The sequence below is a fragment of the Microcaecilia unicolor genome, chromosome 2 (genome assembly GCF_901765095.1).
Source record: "Microcaecilia unicolor chromosome 2, aMicUni1.1, whole genome shotgun sequence".
Taxonomy (NCBI): domain Eukaryota; kingdom Metazoa; phylum Chordata; class Amphibia; order Gymnophiona; family Siphonopidae; genus Microcaecilia; species Microcaecilia unicolor.
Genome location: NC_044032.1, coordinates 420,080,208 through 420,096,968, shown reverse-complemented (window position 1 = coordinate 420,096,968; position 16,761 = coordinate 420,080,208). Strand labels below are relative to the sequence as shown.

Sequence of the window (16,761 nt, the reverse complement as noted above, 5' to 3'; positions counted from 1 at the left end):
TTTTCAGGGTTGTGAAGTAAAAAGATGTTTTGTCACCAAACCACTTAATTCTTAAGCATATGATTCTGCTTTGTCCACTTATATCCATACGCAATCACTGCAGGGAAATTTCGCTCTAACCATCTAAGGTTAAACATAACCACAAACCTTCCTCAGTGTGTGACCGCATTTTGTGGCACTTCTTTCGGAGGAACTACGTCACAAGTACAGCGGAACTGCTGTCCAAACCGGTTCCCGGATACACCGCTCCTCAGGCATTAAATTTTACCTGCCAGACCCAACGTTTGGAGATCACTTCTCATGGTTTCTACTCCCTTCAAGGTAGTTAGTCTATTGACTATCTTTGTGTCATCTGCAAAAAGGCTTCTAACTCTTCAGCAATGTCTCTCACAAATATAGTAAACAGTATTGGCCCCAGCATCGAACCCTGAGGCACTCCACTACTCACTTTCCTTTCTTCCTTTCAGATTCCATTTACCACCACCCTCTGTTGCCTGTCTGTCACCCAGTCAGTCAGATTCATTTGGCAGGATTCTCCTTTAGTAAAACCATGTTGCCTTGGGTCCTGTAACCTGTTAGCTTCTGGAAAGTCAACTATCCTTTTTCTTCAGCAGCAACTCCATTATTTTTCCTAACGCCAAAGCGAGGCTTACTGGCCTGTAGTTTCCCATTTCTTCCTTGTCTCTGCTTTTGTGAAGAGACTACATCAGCTCATCTGCAATCCCGTGGAACTATTCCCGTCTCTAAAGATCTATTGAATAAATCCTTAAGAGGTTCCATCAGGTACCTCTTGTCACTGGAAGAATCTGAGATTTTGAATAGAGAAACACTACTACCAGTACCGCATTCTGCCCTTTTGGCCTCACATTCGCACCAGTGTTTTCATCGCAGGAAGGTGCGCACGAATCTATGCAAAGAGCCATTTGAGTGCTGGAATTACTAAGCTTCATTTTGAACTAAAAGTCCCATCTCATCCCAGTTCAGATATTGGAGTTCATTGGAGCCCTGCTAGACATGACTCAGGCCCAAGCCTTCCTTCTGGAGCCCAGAGCTTTGGGGAGGAAAAAAAAACTAAAACTACTTATGCTAAATATATAAGTGGGTCCACACTAAATACCAGAAAGCTCTGTGCTTTGGTCAGTCCCCTACTTAATACTCAGTCCCTGACCTTAACCAATGAATCTAATCCCTCCGCAGACCAGCTAGCAAACTACTTTCAGGAGAAAATTAATAAAATTAAACAAGAAATGAAAGGCTCCATCGCCAATATCAAATATTCTTTCATCTGTCAGTTCTATGTGCCACTCAGCAGATAGATCATGGTCTGACTTCTCCCCTCCCACCTTGGATCAGTTAAAATATTTTCTACCCAAGTACACAATGTCACAATGTGTTTTAGACATTTCTCAGCTATCTTCTTAAGGTTATCCACCGACCTGTTCATCATTTGCCTATAATCATACTTACTCCTTCATGTTGGAATATTCTCTGAAAGTGATGGCAAAATTATTCTTAACACTTATCCCAAAGAATCCTAAGGCTAGTAGAAGTGAAGTATCTAATTAGACCTAGCTTCCATTCCTTTATTGGTAAAAGTGGTGGAAAGTTTAGTAACTACTCAGCTCATGGAATTCCTACAGACCTTTTCCATCCTTCACAGTCAGGATTCCAACCATCCTTTAGCTCTGAGACAGTGCTGACTACCCTTATTGAAAAGTTCAGAAAAGAAATGAGCATGGGCAGAAAAATCATAATTTTACAATTCGATATGTCCAGTGCTTTTGGCATGGTCGACTTTGGTGTTAGTGGAACTGTCTTAAAGTGGTTCCACGGTTTCCTAGTATCAAAATCTTATCATAATTTTACAATTCAATGTGTCCAGTGCTTTCAACCCGGTCGACTGTAATATATTGATTTTAGACCACTTTGGTATTAGTGGAACTGTCTTTCTCCGAGGACAAGCAGGCTGCTTGTTCTCACTGATGGGTAACGTCCACGGCAGCCCCTCCAATCGGAAACTTCACTAGCAAAGGCCTTTGCTAGTCCTCGCGCGCCCATGCGCGGCCGTCTTCCTGTCCGAACCGGCTCGTGTTAGTCAGTCTTCTTTTGTCCGCGCTCGGAACGGTCGTGTTTGCGCCGTTCGCGCCCCTTAAGTTGACCCTCGTGCGTCTTTTGACTTTTTCGCTCTTAAAAAAAAAAAAAAAAAAAAAAAAAGGGATTTCGGAGAAGGGCCTTTCGGTCTTTTTCCCTTCCCCGTATTTCTAGTTTTTGGCCCCGATAAGTTTTCTTTCGTTTTCGGGGTAGGCCCCTTTGAGGCCTCGGGTCAAGTTTTTTCTCCCCCTCTTTTTGGTGCCTTACCGCAATTACGAGTTTTGATTTCGCCGGCGTGATTTTTCCGCCCATGTCATCGAAGTCTCCCAGCGGCTTCAAGAAGTGCACCCAGTGCGCCCGGGTAATCTTGCTCACTGATAGGCACGCGTCGTTTCTTCAGTGTCTGGGGGCTGGGCACCGCCCGCAGGACTATAGTCTTTGCGCCCTTTTACAGAAAAGGACTCAGGTAGCGAGATTGGCCCAGTGGAACGTTTTGTTCTCGGGCTCTTCGTCGGCACCGGGAGTATCGACTGCGTCGACGTCGACAGCGTCAAGACCTCCGCCCTTGGCCGCGACTGTTTCCATTGCATCGAGGCATCGACCCTCTGCATCGTCGGGGCCGAGACATCGGAAGGCTGCGTCGGTGATACCGGGACCTCCACTAGTGCTGATGTCGTCGGACAGTGGTGCTTCGTCTGGAGTGCAGGTGAGGGCTGTCCATTCCCCTGCTGGTGGCGGTGAGCCTTCGGGTGGGTCTCCCCCTACCCTGAGGGCTCCTGCGGTACAGCCCCCCCCCCCCCCCCCCGAGACCGACCTTCTTCGGCCTCGGCCCCGAGGAAGCGACGGCTGGATTCTACGTCCTCGTCGGTACCGGGAAGCTCCGGTGACATGCTTCGTTTGAAAAAGTCAAAGCAGCATCGACACCGGTCTCCTTCCCGCGTCGGTACCGAGAGCTCTGGGTCGCCGAGGGAGTCGGCACCCAGCAGGCATCAGCACCGGGAGGACCGCTCACCCTCTGTTCAGGAGGTGTCGATGCGCTCCACCTTGGACAGCCCGGAACAGCCTCCACGCCCGGAACAGACTCTGACTTCGACTCCTGCATCGGCTTCTATGTCTTTCTCCACAGCCGCCCTGCACGAGAGTCTCCGGGTCGTTCTCCCAGAGATCCTGGGAGAGCTGTTGCGCCCTTCCCCTCCGGTACCGGGGGTGCTTGCGCCACCGGTACCGTCGAGTGAGGCGCCGGCTGGCCCCTTGCCCGGGGTGAGGTCTCTGACATCGGTGCCGCTTGCGGTACCGACTGCGGTCGCCTCCCAGGAAGGCTCCCCGACGACGTCGGCGGAGGGAGCTTCACCGGTGCGGGCGAGGGAGTATACCTCTTGACGCTCCCACCGTGGCCGTGGTTCCATGGAGCCGGGCATGGCTTCAGACACAGGTCCGTGAACTTGTGTCTGATACCGATGGTGAGGCCTCGTGGGAGGAGGAGGAGGACATCAGATATTTCTCTGACGAGGAGTCTGATGGCCTTCCTTCTGATCCCACTCCCTCCCCTGAAAGGCAGCTTTCTCCTCCCGAGAGTCTGTCTTTTGCGGCCTTTGTCCGGGAGATGTCTACGGCCATCCCCTTCCCGGTGGTTGTGGAGGACGAGCCCAGGGCTGAAATGTTTGAGCTCCTGGACTATCCTTCTCCACCTAAGGAAGCCTCCACAGTACCCATGCATCATGTCCTAAAAAAGACATTGCTGGCGAACTGGACCAAGCCTTTAAGTAATCCCCACATTCCCAAGAATATCGAGTCCCAGTACCGGATCCATGGGGACCCAGAGCTGATGCGCACTCAGTTGCCTCACGACTCTGGAGTTGTGGATTTGGCCCTAAAGAAGGCTAAGAGTTCTAGAGAGCATGCTTCGGCGCCCCTGGGCAAGGACTCTAGAACCTTAGACTCCTTTGGGAGGAAGGCCTACCATTCCTCTATACTCGTGGCCAAAATTCAGTCTTACCAGCTCTACATGAGCATACACATGCGGAACAATGTGCGGCAGTTGGCGGGCTTGGTGGACAAGCTCCCTCCTGAGCAAGCCAAGCCATTTCAGGAGGTGGTCAGGCAGCTGAAGGCGTGCAGAAAATTCCTGGCCAGAGGGGTGTATGACACCTTTGATGTTGCGTCCAGGGCCGCTGCTCAAGGTGTGGTGATGCGCACACTCTCATGGCTGCATGCCTCCGACCTGGAGAATAGGATCCAGCAGCGGATTGCGGACTCGCCTTGCCGTGCGGACAATATTTTTGGAGAGAAGGTCGAACAGGTGGTAGAGCAGCTCCACCAGCGGGATACCGCTTTCGACAAGTTCTCCCGCCGGCAGCCTTCAGCTTCTACCTCCACAGGTAGACGTTTTTATGGGGGAAGGAAGACTGTTCCCTACTCTTCTGGTAAGCGTAGGTACAATCCTCCTTCTCGACAGCCTGCGGCCCAGGCTAAGCCCCAGCGCGCTCGCTCTCGTCAGCAGCGTGCGCCTCAGCAAGGCCCCTCGGCTCCCCAGCAAAAGCAAGGGACAAGCTTTTGACTGGCTCCAGCAGAGCATAGTCGACATCCAAGTGTCAGTGCCGGGCGATCTGCCGGTCGGAGGGAGGTTGAAAGTTTTTCACCAAAGGTGGCCTCTCATAACCTCCGATCAGTGGGTTCTTCAAATAGTCCGGCAAGGATACACCCTCAATTTGGCCTCCAAACCTCCAAATTGTCCACCGGGAGCTCAGTCTTACAGCTTCCAGCACAAGCAGGTACTTGCAGAGGAACTCTCCGCCCTTCTCAGCGCCAATGCGGTCGAGCCCCTGCCATCCGGGCAAGAAGGGCTGGGATTCTATTCCAGGTACTTCCTTGTGGAAAAGAAAACGGGGGATGCGTCCCATCCTAGACCTAAGGGCCCTGAACAAATATCTGGTCAAGGAAAAGTTCAGGATGCTTTCCCTGGGCACCCTTCTCCCCATGATTCAGGAAAACGATTGGCTATGCTCTCTGGACTTGAAGGACGCTTACACACACATCCCGATACTGCCAGCTCACAGACAGTATCTGCGATTTCAGCTGGGCACACGTCACTTCCAGTATTGTGTGCTACCCTTTGGGCTCGCCTCTGCGCCCAGAGTGTTCACGAAGTGCTTGGCTGTAGTAGCAGCGGCACTTCGCAGGCTTGGGAGTACACGTGTTCCCATATCTCGACGATTGGCTGGTGAAGAACACATCCGAGGCAGGAGCTCTACAGTCCATGAAGATGACTATTCGCCTCCTGGAGCTACTGGGGTTTGTGATAAATTATCCAAAGTCCCATCTTCTCCCAGTACAGAGACTCTAATTCATAGGAGCTGTGCTGGATTCTCGGACGGCTCGTGCCTATCTCCCAGAGTCGAGGGCTAACAACTTGTTGTCCCTCGTCTCGCGGGTGCGAGCGTCCCAGCAGATCACAGCTCGGCAGATGTTGAGATTGCTGGGCCACATGGCCCGCCTTCACATGAGATCTGCTCAATGGACCCTAGCTTCCCAGTGGTTTCAGGCTGCTGGGGATCTAGAAGACGTGATCCACCTGTCCACGAGTTTTCTCAAATCCCTGTATTGGTGGACGATTTGGTCCAATTTGACTCTGGGACGTCCTTTCCAAATTCCTCTGTCACCCATATTATTCAATATCATGGTGGCACCATTGGGTTACTTACTGGAGGCTCACAGATTTAATTCCTTCATTTATGCTGATATCACCATTTACATTTCTTTCAAAAGGGAATTACTAGAACTTTCCAGATGAGATTAAAATCAGTTTAGATTTGATAATTTTGGGCAACCACTCTCAAGCTCAGACTTAATTGGGAAAAGACTATATTCCTCATACTTATCAATCCCTATCAACTCATGTTGACAACACATCATATGCATTAGATCAGTCAATGAAAAATCCTGGGCACCAACATCAACCAGCACATCATTTGAGTGTCAGGTTTCTAAGTGGTATTGAGCATCTTCCATACACTATGAAACTTAAAAGGGTTGTGTCCTTTCTTCCCAAGCTCTGCACTTCTTACCTATCTCTTATATTATCCAGATTTGAGTACTGTAATGCCATATATGCAGAAATTAGAATTTCAGTCCTTAAAAAAATGACAGCACAGAATACAGTTGCTTGCTTTGTATATAGTGCGCCTTGCTTTGAGAAGGCTTCCCCTCTTAAAACTTCACTAGCTTCCCATAATCTCCAGGGTCACCTTTAAAATTTGCATGACAGTTTACCAAATTATATGCAGTTTATCACCCACTTACATGCAACATCTAATTGATTTACTTTCACGTAATGAGTAAAAACATCTAGAAAATACCTCACACTCCGTTATCCACATTGTAAGTCTCTCTTACAAATCAATTTTTGTCACAGGCTTCACATATTAGAGTACCAAACTTTGGAATTCTCTGCCTATGCAATTAAGATGCATAGAGCATTATCCGAGATTCTGAAAATTACTAAAGGCTTTTCAATTAAGTACATATCTTATGAATAGACAATAAACTAATGTTGTCTTCTCTGTTTCATACTAACCGTACTTTAGCCTTAGCTTCCCAATAAACATACAATTATTCTTAAGATGTTTAATGTTAGTTACCTGACTTTGATTTAATTTGATGTTTTTCTTGCATGTAAGCCACATTGAATCTGAGCTTGTTCAAGATAATGTGGGATACAAATGTCATAAATGATAAATATCGCTCTGAAGGCTCAGCAGAGCCAGCAGGTCATAGCTCAGCAGATGTTGAGGTGGTTAAACCACATGGCCTCCACTGTTCATGTATTGTCCTTGGTGCACCTCTGTTTGAGGTAGGCTCAGTGGACTCTAGCTTCCCAGTGGTGCCAAGCCACAGGAAACCTTGTGGACTTCATCATCATCACTCGGGAGCTTGTGTAGTTGCTCTTGTGGTGGACAGTTTAGCCCTGTTTGATCTAGCACACTATTCCAAATTCCTCCTCCCCACAAGGTGCTGACAGTGGATGCATCGAACCTGGGCTTGGGAGCTCATGTAGATGGGCTACACACTCGAGGCCATTGGCCTGCTCAGTCAGTTCAACTCCACATCAACCTCCTGGAGTTCTGAGCAAAGACTTTCAGAGATTTACTGATTGACAAAATTGTTGTCATCCAAACAGACAACAGGGTTGTGATATACTGTGTGAACAAAGCAGGAAGGCACAGGCTTGTATCTATTGTGTTGGGAAACGTCAGGATGTAGAACTGGGCTTCCAGCCATGGCATGGTGCTCATGGCCATATACCTGGTGGGAAGAATAGCCCCCTGTCGTGCAGACTGAGTAAAGTGATAGAACTGCCCAAGTGGCTTCTTCATGTTGGTGTTGCTTAGAAGATCTGAGTGCAGGGAACCCCTTCAGTGGATATCTTTGCCACTCACATCAACAACAATCTCCCTCAGTTCTGCTCCAGGCTTCACTCACACAGCAGATTAGCATTGGATGTCTTTCTCCTTGATTGGAGGAAGTGCCTGCTGTACACGTATCTTTCCGTATCTTTTGTGGGGCAGAATTTGCTGAAACTCGATCAAATGAAGGTGGTTCATGATCCTCATTGTGCCTTACTGGCTGAGACAGATAATGGTTCCCTCTACTTTCAGAGTTACCTTCTGAAGACCTATGGAGGCTAGAGTGTTTTCCGACCCTCAGCGTAGGGGGCTCTTCTGCTCCCTAACCTTCAATCTCTGGCCCTCACGACTTAAGACTTTGATGTTCTAAATTGATTCTGTCTAACTACATGAGGATGTCTTCTAAGTCCTGCTTGCTTCCAGAAAAGATTCCACTAAGAGGTTGTATAATTTTAAATGGAAGAGGTTTGCCATCTGATGTGAGGGCAAGGCTTTAGATCCTTTTTCCTGTCCCACACAAACTGCTTGAATTTCTTCTACTGTGGTCTCAAAACCAATTCTGTAAGGGCGCTTAGTACAGTTGGAGTTTACCATCATTGTGTAGAGGGCAAGCCCACCTTTGTACATCCTATAGATTGGTTTATGCAAGGTTTGCCTTTGACCAAGCCCCCTCTCAAACCTCACACTAAGTAAGGGGACCTCAGTGTGAGAATGTCCTGTGTTCTTGGAGAACACCTGCTCCAGGTGAGTAACTTCAGTCTATGTGCGAGAAACTTTGCTTTCTGGAAGCAGTTCATGCAAAAGCATTTCTGTCCATTGGCAAGGTTACCAAAGGTAATACTTCATATCAGAACTTTGTGTTCCGTAACAGCCACAGTTGAGGCCTGCTTGCAGATTTTAAGCTACATGGTTCTGTGGTTATATATTGTGCCTTTTACCAACCTAAAAATGGGACCCTCAATGGGATGTCAAATTCCAGTGGAATCTGCATACCATATTACTCTATCAGACTTCTGTCTATCAGCTTCACTTTAGAATATGCCATAGTAGTGAATGTCTAAATGCAACTTGGGTATCCATTTGCACTACTAGAGGATCAGTTGGTCCTCATAACAGATGCTTACGCCCATTGGGTGTTTGGGAGGTTCCCCAAGCTTTTGACAATATACACAAATAGACCTATCCACCAGCAGTAAAAATGCAAAGCTACCAATCTGTGCAGTCATCTCTGGATTGGCTGGCAAGCGATATGCTGGACATACACAGGTCTTAGGTCTTCCTCTACTTTTTTATTCTTGCCCTTGCTCCCTTTCTCAATGTCTCTCTAATAGGAAAGATCCTGCTTAAGTTTCAGAATTCTAGCACAGTGATTTTCATAACATCCTACTGGCCTTGCTGGAATTGAGCCATTCAAAAGCTTCATTTCTAAGATTGTTCCTATCAGACCTACTGCAGAGCCCTCCTCTTCCTTGGGAGGTTAATGTTGTCATTGCCTCTCTCAAAAGCAGATTTTGAACCAGTGGAGTCTACTCTGTCCAATCATGTCATCAGCTAGAAGTGAACTTCAAGCCTTGATTGCCTATCAGCTGTATACTCAATTTCATCACAGCATGTCTTTTTACAGTTATCCTAATTTTTTTTTTTTTTTGCAAAGGTAGTCCTACGTTTTTATATCAATGAGGATGTAGTGGTCCCTATGTTTTGCCTTAATCTTATGAATTTGTGCAAGAAGTCCCTCCATACTCCTGAAAGAATTAAATCAGTCTATAAGTTATTTGTAGCAAACTTCTACAGTGTTTTTATTCCAGTAGCCAAGCAAATTTTGGCCACTTGTTTGGTTAACAACTTAACCAAACAAGTGGCCAAAACTTGCATACAATTCTGTTACAAACCAGTATTCCTTCAACCAGAAAAGTGAAATTTATCAGATGAAAGTCAATCAGGTACTGTAGCCTTTCTGGGATCTGCTTTTCTGCATACCCTATAAGCAGCAAGTTGGTCCTTGCTGCATTCTTTTCAGTTGGTACTACAGCTTGGCTCAGTCCACAGTCACAGTATAGCATGATTGTGCTGGCCAACCTGTTGTACCATGCACAACTCTTGTATCTTTATGACCAGGCTGCTCATGGACAATGGACAGACTATATAGCTAAGTGAGCAGCCCTGAGCTTGGGAATCGCTCATTTATGTGCCTGACTCAGTTCTGCTTGTCAACAGTGAAAGCATTATTTCTCATCCATAACAGGCATGTTCAGAGACATCAGGATTGATCAGGCACACAATCCCTAGTGTGATCTCTCCATTCATGCTTGAACTATGGAACTAAGACAGCTGTGTGTGAGAAGGAATGTGCATGCTCAACTTTACATTGATTCTGAGCTCAGGGGAAAGCTGTTTCAGGCTGCTGCCGCTGGACAGTGTCACTAACTTGTATATTTCGCTCAGTCCTGCTATTGTACAAAAACCTGTTCTCAAAATGATTCATCTATCCCTTATTTGATATCACAGTAAGAGTGAACATTTGATAGCTGGCTCGATTCTTCAAGCTAATAAACTTCCAGTACTCAGCTTGAAGAAATTCTTAGTTTCAAGCCCTAAAGTACATAACACTGTAAGACGATAAAAGATAGTCTTTGGAGTATTGCAATTATAGGTTAATTCTTTCTTGAGTATATATGGTGTCATAATTTTTTGCTTATAAGTTGTTTTTTTCCCTTCCTTTTGTTTTAAATAGTTTATACAATCATATCCAGCTGTCTAGTAATTTAATGTCTGGCTGCGACTACTCACTGTTCAAGGTAGGCTTATTCTGTTTGATACTTTTTTTTTTTTTTTTAATTTTAATGAGTGTATCATTTTGTGTTTGCATAAATCCAAGAGCTTAATGTTATTTGCAGAAGTTGTTTTTTTTATTGCTTTCCCCCCCCCCCTTGTTTTAGTGAAACATGAGCAAATATTAAGAAGCCTGGGGTTTTTCTGTGTATTGCAGGTACTCGTTTATCACGAGCTACAAGAAAAATGCTAAGTCCATCATAGAGAGTAAAAGGACTGTATTGGGTTCATGTAGAACAATGTTTCCCAAGTTGGTCCTGGTGTACTCCTTTTTCAGTCAGGTTTTCAGGATATCTACAATGGATTCAGATATTGGGTTAGTTCTTCCTCTTTCTAGGTAGATTGGGACCAATAATTTTGATCAAATCATTGAACAGTAATACTTAGTGCCCAGATATAGGATCTATGATTGTAGGGTTCTGGAAGGAACCCTGTTGTATGGCCTCTGACCAAAGACTGCCACAGACTGGCTATATGATTGGAAAATGAGATAAATTAGAAGACAAATCTCCAAGTAGCTGAGCAGGAAGGCTCAGGGAGCCATAGCTCAAAGGGTGTTGGTTCCTTTTGAGCTGGAAGTCCAAAGAAGCAGTAGGAAATTCAGGCCTAAAAACATTGTGGTGGTAGATAGGACCATAAAGCCATATAACATGCCAGATTTACTTCCTGATATACCACAGATATTCTCTGGCTCTCTTCTTATTTCACAGCTACAAATCCTCCATGAGTTCTTGAATTAGTTTTTACCTTAATGTCCTGTAGTAGGAGGACATTCCATGCAGCCACTACTCTTTTTTTTTTTTTTTTTTTAATCAGAATTTTATGATGGAACTCCAAAGGTTTGATTTCCTTAAACGGCACTTCACAGGTTTGAGTCTACTGAGTTTCAGAAGAGAAGCAGGATATGAAGTCTTTATTTATTGACAGTTTTGTCATCTGGCATGCCATGAAGAGTAACTAGCTCTTGAGTATTATAGAACTTGCTAGCATGGTCAGCCATGTATTTGCAGGGCTTCCTGCATTAGTGCTCTTAGAACTGAGGTGTCCCATGCACTTCAGAGCTTGTCAGATATGATCCACAGTATTTTCATTTTTCCAGAGATTAAGTGTAGTCTTGTTTCTCACAATATCAATCAGGTCACGTTAATATACCTTTACGTTTCTTCTTTTTTTTTTCCCCCCTAGATAAGATTTTCTTGTTTCCTATATTCTGTGTTCATTTTTTTTTTCTTTTGTAGGGCTGCAGCCTGTATCAGCCCTGGTGCACTGGGTGGCACGAGATAATGTTTGAACATCAAGCCTTTTTATTTCACTTTGAATATTTTGCTTTCTATGTTTGAGAAAAGGACCCCCCCCCCCCCCCCCCCCACATACACCCAATGCTTTCAGAAAGTGCATATAGTGGTCTAGGATCATATCAGTTACTGGTACAGCTGAAGTCTGGGGCCTTATGATGATTCCTTGAAGTGTCATAAATGTTTGCTTAAAAACAAGGAGAAAACCAGTGATCCACGCATCAGTGCAAGCTAACCTCAAAAGTTGAAGGAATGAAGCACCAAGATGATCTAAAGTGATGAAAAGCTGTATTGTTTGCAGTATATTCAGTCTTGTCCAAATACAAGTATGAGGATGCAGTCCAAAATAGATTTACAAACTCAAATGCTCACAGATTCAACACAGGCCATGTTTCAGCTTGTCAGCCTTCATCAGGAGTTGACTTATGAATGAATAAGTGAATAGTAAATACAATAAGGATCGCAATTAAAAAGCAAACAAACCCGTGAACAGATGTATATGTATATATTCTATGACTGTTATTTGTCTTGAGGGTTTTTTTTTTCCTTTTGATTTTTAACTCGGTCTACAATATCAGGCGTCTGCTTGTATATTAATGTTTCAGTTCAAAACTATACAAATAGTTATTTTTTTATAAGTATAACGTACTTATCTTGATAGCATGAATCACTTTACATCACGTCACAGTCACATTTTACTTTGGGGTATTGATGTCTTTTTACACACTTAATAGAGACTATCAGTCTGTTTTTATACTCAAATATGTTTATTAATCAAACTTAAGGTTACTTTATATCGATGCACAATCACATTCTCCTTTATATTTCTCATTAAAAGGAGATAGGGCACGGGAACCGCCCTTCTTTTGGCAATAGAGGAACCAAGTACATTTGTTAGTGACCTGTGAAGCACGAGATGTAAAGGGGTCCCCTAACGTAAACGTTTTCTACAAACTTGGAATCCCTATCTACAAAACCTAACCACTCGAGGTCGCAGTCAAGTCCTCAATTTAATTCAGATCTAGCGTGCACTAGATAACGTAATTAGGTCTTATTAGCCCACTTTGGGGGGAGGGGGGAGCTCCAGTGCTATCAGAGGACAAGTCTCGGGGGTTTCATGGGTTGGTGTAAATGGGGGATCCTGGGAGGTGGTGGGAATTGAATGAAAGATATGGTCTTTGGATAAGTATCGTTTATGTACGATTAAAGTTATTAACTCTGTCGCTCGGCTGTTGGTTATGAGTTGGGAGGGATGAGAAGATATTAATAAGAGTGGTTCAACTGGGTTGATTTAACCTATGATGTGCATGTAAATATGTTGGGATTTTGCACTGTCAGGGCATTGTAGTTAATAACCTTTGAGGGGGAGAAATAAAGTTGGTTGAATCGGGGATAAAATTGTTAAAAACTTTAACTGTTTCTATAGTTATGGTGTCATTGTATAGGCTCTGTTCTGAATCGGTGCGTGTTAGTAAGGTTGGATGTGACTAGTTTGAATCACCATCAATAAAAATGTTAACATAAAGGCAAGATGGCATCTTGAGCAGAAGCAAATACCTGAGCTCTTGAACCGTCGTGAATTGTCAGCAGGAGCAGTCTTTTCTTTCCCAGTTTACATGGGGAAAAGAAAAGGAAAACCCAGGGGGCAGGCCTCCTTAACCCCTGGAGGGAACCCCGCACTTCGCCAGACTACACTGACGTTTGCAGCTCAGGTACCGGGAACTCCGACGCCCATTGTGAACGGTCATTCCCTCCCCTTATCGGAGACGCCCGCAGCATAGAGGAGGTCTCTTTGAGCTCTCCCTCGAGCACGACACCTCCCAGACCGGGTGGCAGTTTTTTACAAGCAGTGGAGCAGACAAAAGAACAATCCGAAGTGGTGAAAAGTTCTTTGATGCCTGGAGGAGGCCCCCCTGCTACTTCTACCCCAGAGTTAACATTGACTAAAGGACGAGGGTTCCCGTCTCTTTCAAACCTGGGGCCTACCACCTTAACCTGGACGAGAAGTGAAAAACCGAACGTGGTGATACTGGATACCCTATGGGACGCGATTCAGGAGTTGCCCGGTTCTCTTCTCCAGGTAACTAAAATGTTTACAGAGGAAACGACCAGTTTGAAAAATATCTATATTCCTTTATCTGAGACTGTTCAAAAACAGGAGGAAAGATTTCTGAAGCTAGAAGGCGAGAAAAACTTTGCAGACTTTTGCAGGGGCAGTCACAAAAGAGAGATTTTGAACAGGAATTAGAATACTTGGATAATAATGCTAGAAAATTAAACTTAAGATTGCTTAATTTCCCGAAATTTCCTATTTTGTCAGCTACTAATATGTTAAAGAAATACTTCAGTGAAATCTTGGCTATCCTGAAAGAAGCATATCCTCCAATTACCAGAGCTCAATATATTACAGGAAAAGGAACTTTAACACAATCTCAACCGGGACTGAATTTAACTGAATTTCTTGAAAGTTCCCTTGAAGTAATAACTGACTGCACTACTCTTTTGGTATCATTTGTGTTTGAAACAGACAGATATAATATATTTCGTCTATATTTCAAACATATGAAAGCACTGTTTCTCGGAGCCAGTATACAAATATTTCCAGATTTAAATAGAGAGACTTTGAAACAAAGACGTGAATTTTTGGGTTTAAAGCAGAAGACTCAAATTACTTTGAAAGGAACTTTCCTATTGAAATTTCCCTGCAGATGCTTTCTTTCCTTTGACTCGGTTAATTACATGTTTACTGACCCAAAGAAAATGCATGATTTTGTAGTTTCCAAGGAAGAAGAGAACCGATCTATCCAGAACAATCCTGTAGGCTAATGCTGTTAAATTCGATTGAGGGTCTAGTAGTTCTCCTGCTATAATGTTAAGTATTTCCTATTTTATTTTATTTTTCGTTGTCTTGCCCTACTTTATTTTATTGTGGACTAACTAAATGGAAGTGTTTACCTCAGGAGGTTATCTCCTAGGTTTGTTTTTCTTTATGTTGTAATTCAATTACTGTGATTGCAGTCATGTTATGTGATAATTTGGAAAATTATAAATAAAGATATTTTAAAAAATGTTAGTGATTTTTTAAATAGTTTTTTTCTTATTGCACTCCTCATGTATTATATTTACTATTTATTTGTTTATAAGTCCAACTCCTGATGAAGGCTGATAAGCTGAAACATGGCCTCTGTTGAGTCTGTAAGCATTTTGAGTTTGTGAATCTAGAAACTTGGCCTGTGTTGTCTGTGAGTATTTGAGTTTGAGTCTATTTGGGACTGCATCCTCATACTTGTATTTGGACAAGACTGAATTTACAGCAACTATAAATGTTAGTCATCTAGAGGACTTTGTAACTATGAACAGTGCGAAAAGGAGCTCTTTGGTTCGAGTAAGTATGATTCAAGTGTATCAGCACTGGAGGCTTCAATCATAGGGATTGAGGAGCTGCATTGTACATAATGTATATTAAAATTGAGAGTATGCTGGTGGTCACCTTCAAGACTGATCACAAATACAAGCTATCAGGACTATAATTGACAGTCCTGCCTAAAACATCAAGGGATTCTAATTCTTCAGGCATCAGAGAAGCTAAGAAGCATCAATATTGGTCCTCATCAGAACACAATCCCAGGAAAATTAAGATATTGTCAGCACCGTCGTTAACCTAAGTGCCCCATATGAAATACTGTCCATTTTACTCTGTGCTGCAAGAAGCTTGTAAGTCTCCAAGGGTCCTGGTTGTTGTCACCAATTCATCTTAGATGACCCAAGATGTGTGGTCCTGTGGATCATCTGCAATCAACAAGCAGGGTTTGTAGCTTGTACTGTACTATGCTTGTGTGGGCAAAGATAGCGCTGACATTCATGTAGGCTCTGGTGCAGCTCATTCTCAAGACCCATGCTCTTCATGAAGCTTTAACATTGACACCGGGGCACAGAAATCGTTGGTTTATCTTAGTGGATTAGGGCAGAAAACTGTTCTCAATTTGCATTAGGGATCTAGACCTTGGCAGACGAGGGATGTTCTCATAAAGGCCTTGTTAGCAAGCCAGGCCAAAACTTGGGCTATCCATACAGAATATTTTTCTGCCACAGAATCTGAGCTTTCCTGGGGCGGGGTCCTGTTTTAGACAACAGGCTTCTAAGCAGGAGTCAACTAATCTCATCTCATTTCAACTTCTTTCCTGCAAAGGAAAATATTTCTCCCAGAAATTCTCTCCTTCACACATTTTCCAAGGGAAATAGCAGAAACATTGTTTCATTCAGAGAGAGGGGATGAACCCAGGGCAGAATGTTTTGACATTTTCTCCTTCACAGAAGATGAGCATTCATGCACAAAAGGACATAGATGAGCATGTGGGAGATCCATGGAAATGAGAGCCTCAGTGGTATCTCAAACTTTGTGAAAAAGGTTTATCAGAACGTGTGGTTATGTTAAGCCAGTTATGAAGAACCTTTGCAAGATAAAAACGTTTGTTTCTTTCTGAAGACAAGCAGGATAATAGCTTAATGATGACCTTGGACCACAGGGAATGAGTGAGAAATGCATGTTCAGCCTATCTTTTTGAAACAGCTTTGAGATACTCAGCAATTGTTATTGGCACCTTCAGGCTGTTATGGCTGTGGACCTTTGACTTGAGATTTGATGTACAGGGACATTTTTCTGGTGCGCCCTGCAATGGAGATAACTTCGGAGAGGTTAAAGGAAACAGTGACTCAAAGGACCACTATTCTAGGTGTTCTCATGGCCACCTCCAACCCAACCATCTCATCCAGGAGATTCTTGAGTAGGGGCACTAAGGAAGCACTTTTACCCAGGGCTGGCCCAAAGGTATTTAATGTCCCAGGTGAACCTTCAACTGTATAGCTCCTCCTGCCTTCCTATACCCTAGCACCACCACCAGATGTCTTGCCTCTTCCCTCGACAGGCAGACACTCGCCTGTCATTGATGTCACTGCTACACCACCCCACCAAATCTTCCAAGGCCTCTGGTTCTAAACCACAGTCAAATGTGACCAGTGCTGCATCTTGCTCACTCCAAACTTTGTTTCAGTAAGGGTTGGACACAGCAGGCCTTAACCATTTGGATGATCAAGCCTTGCAAAGGCTGGCCTAACTTTGGATTAGTGATACTGACCGCTTT

At 44.2% G+C, this 16,761-nt stretch overlaps 1 protein-coding gene across 1 annotated transcript in view; it reads left to right on the top strand.

The window, feature by feature from the left end:
* The window catches only part of EIF4E (eukaryotic translation initiation factor 4E), a 204,574-nt gene that overhangs the window by 92,772 nt on the left and 95,041 nt on the right, over positions 1-16,761 (top strand). The window contains exon 4 of the mRNA XM_030190718.1: positions 10,228-10,291. Within this exon, the coding sequence (XP_030046578.1) occupies positions 10,228-10,291 (64 nt within the window). The remainder of the gene's footprint in view (positions 1-10,227; positions 10,292-16,761) is intronic.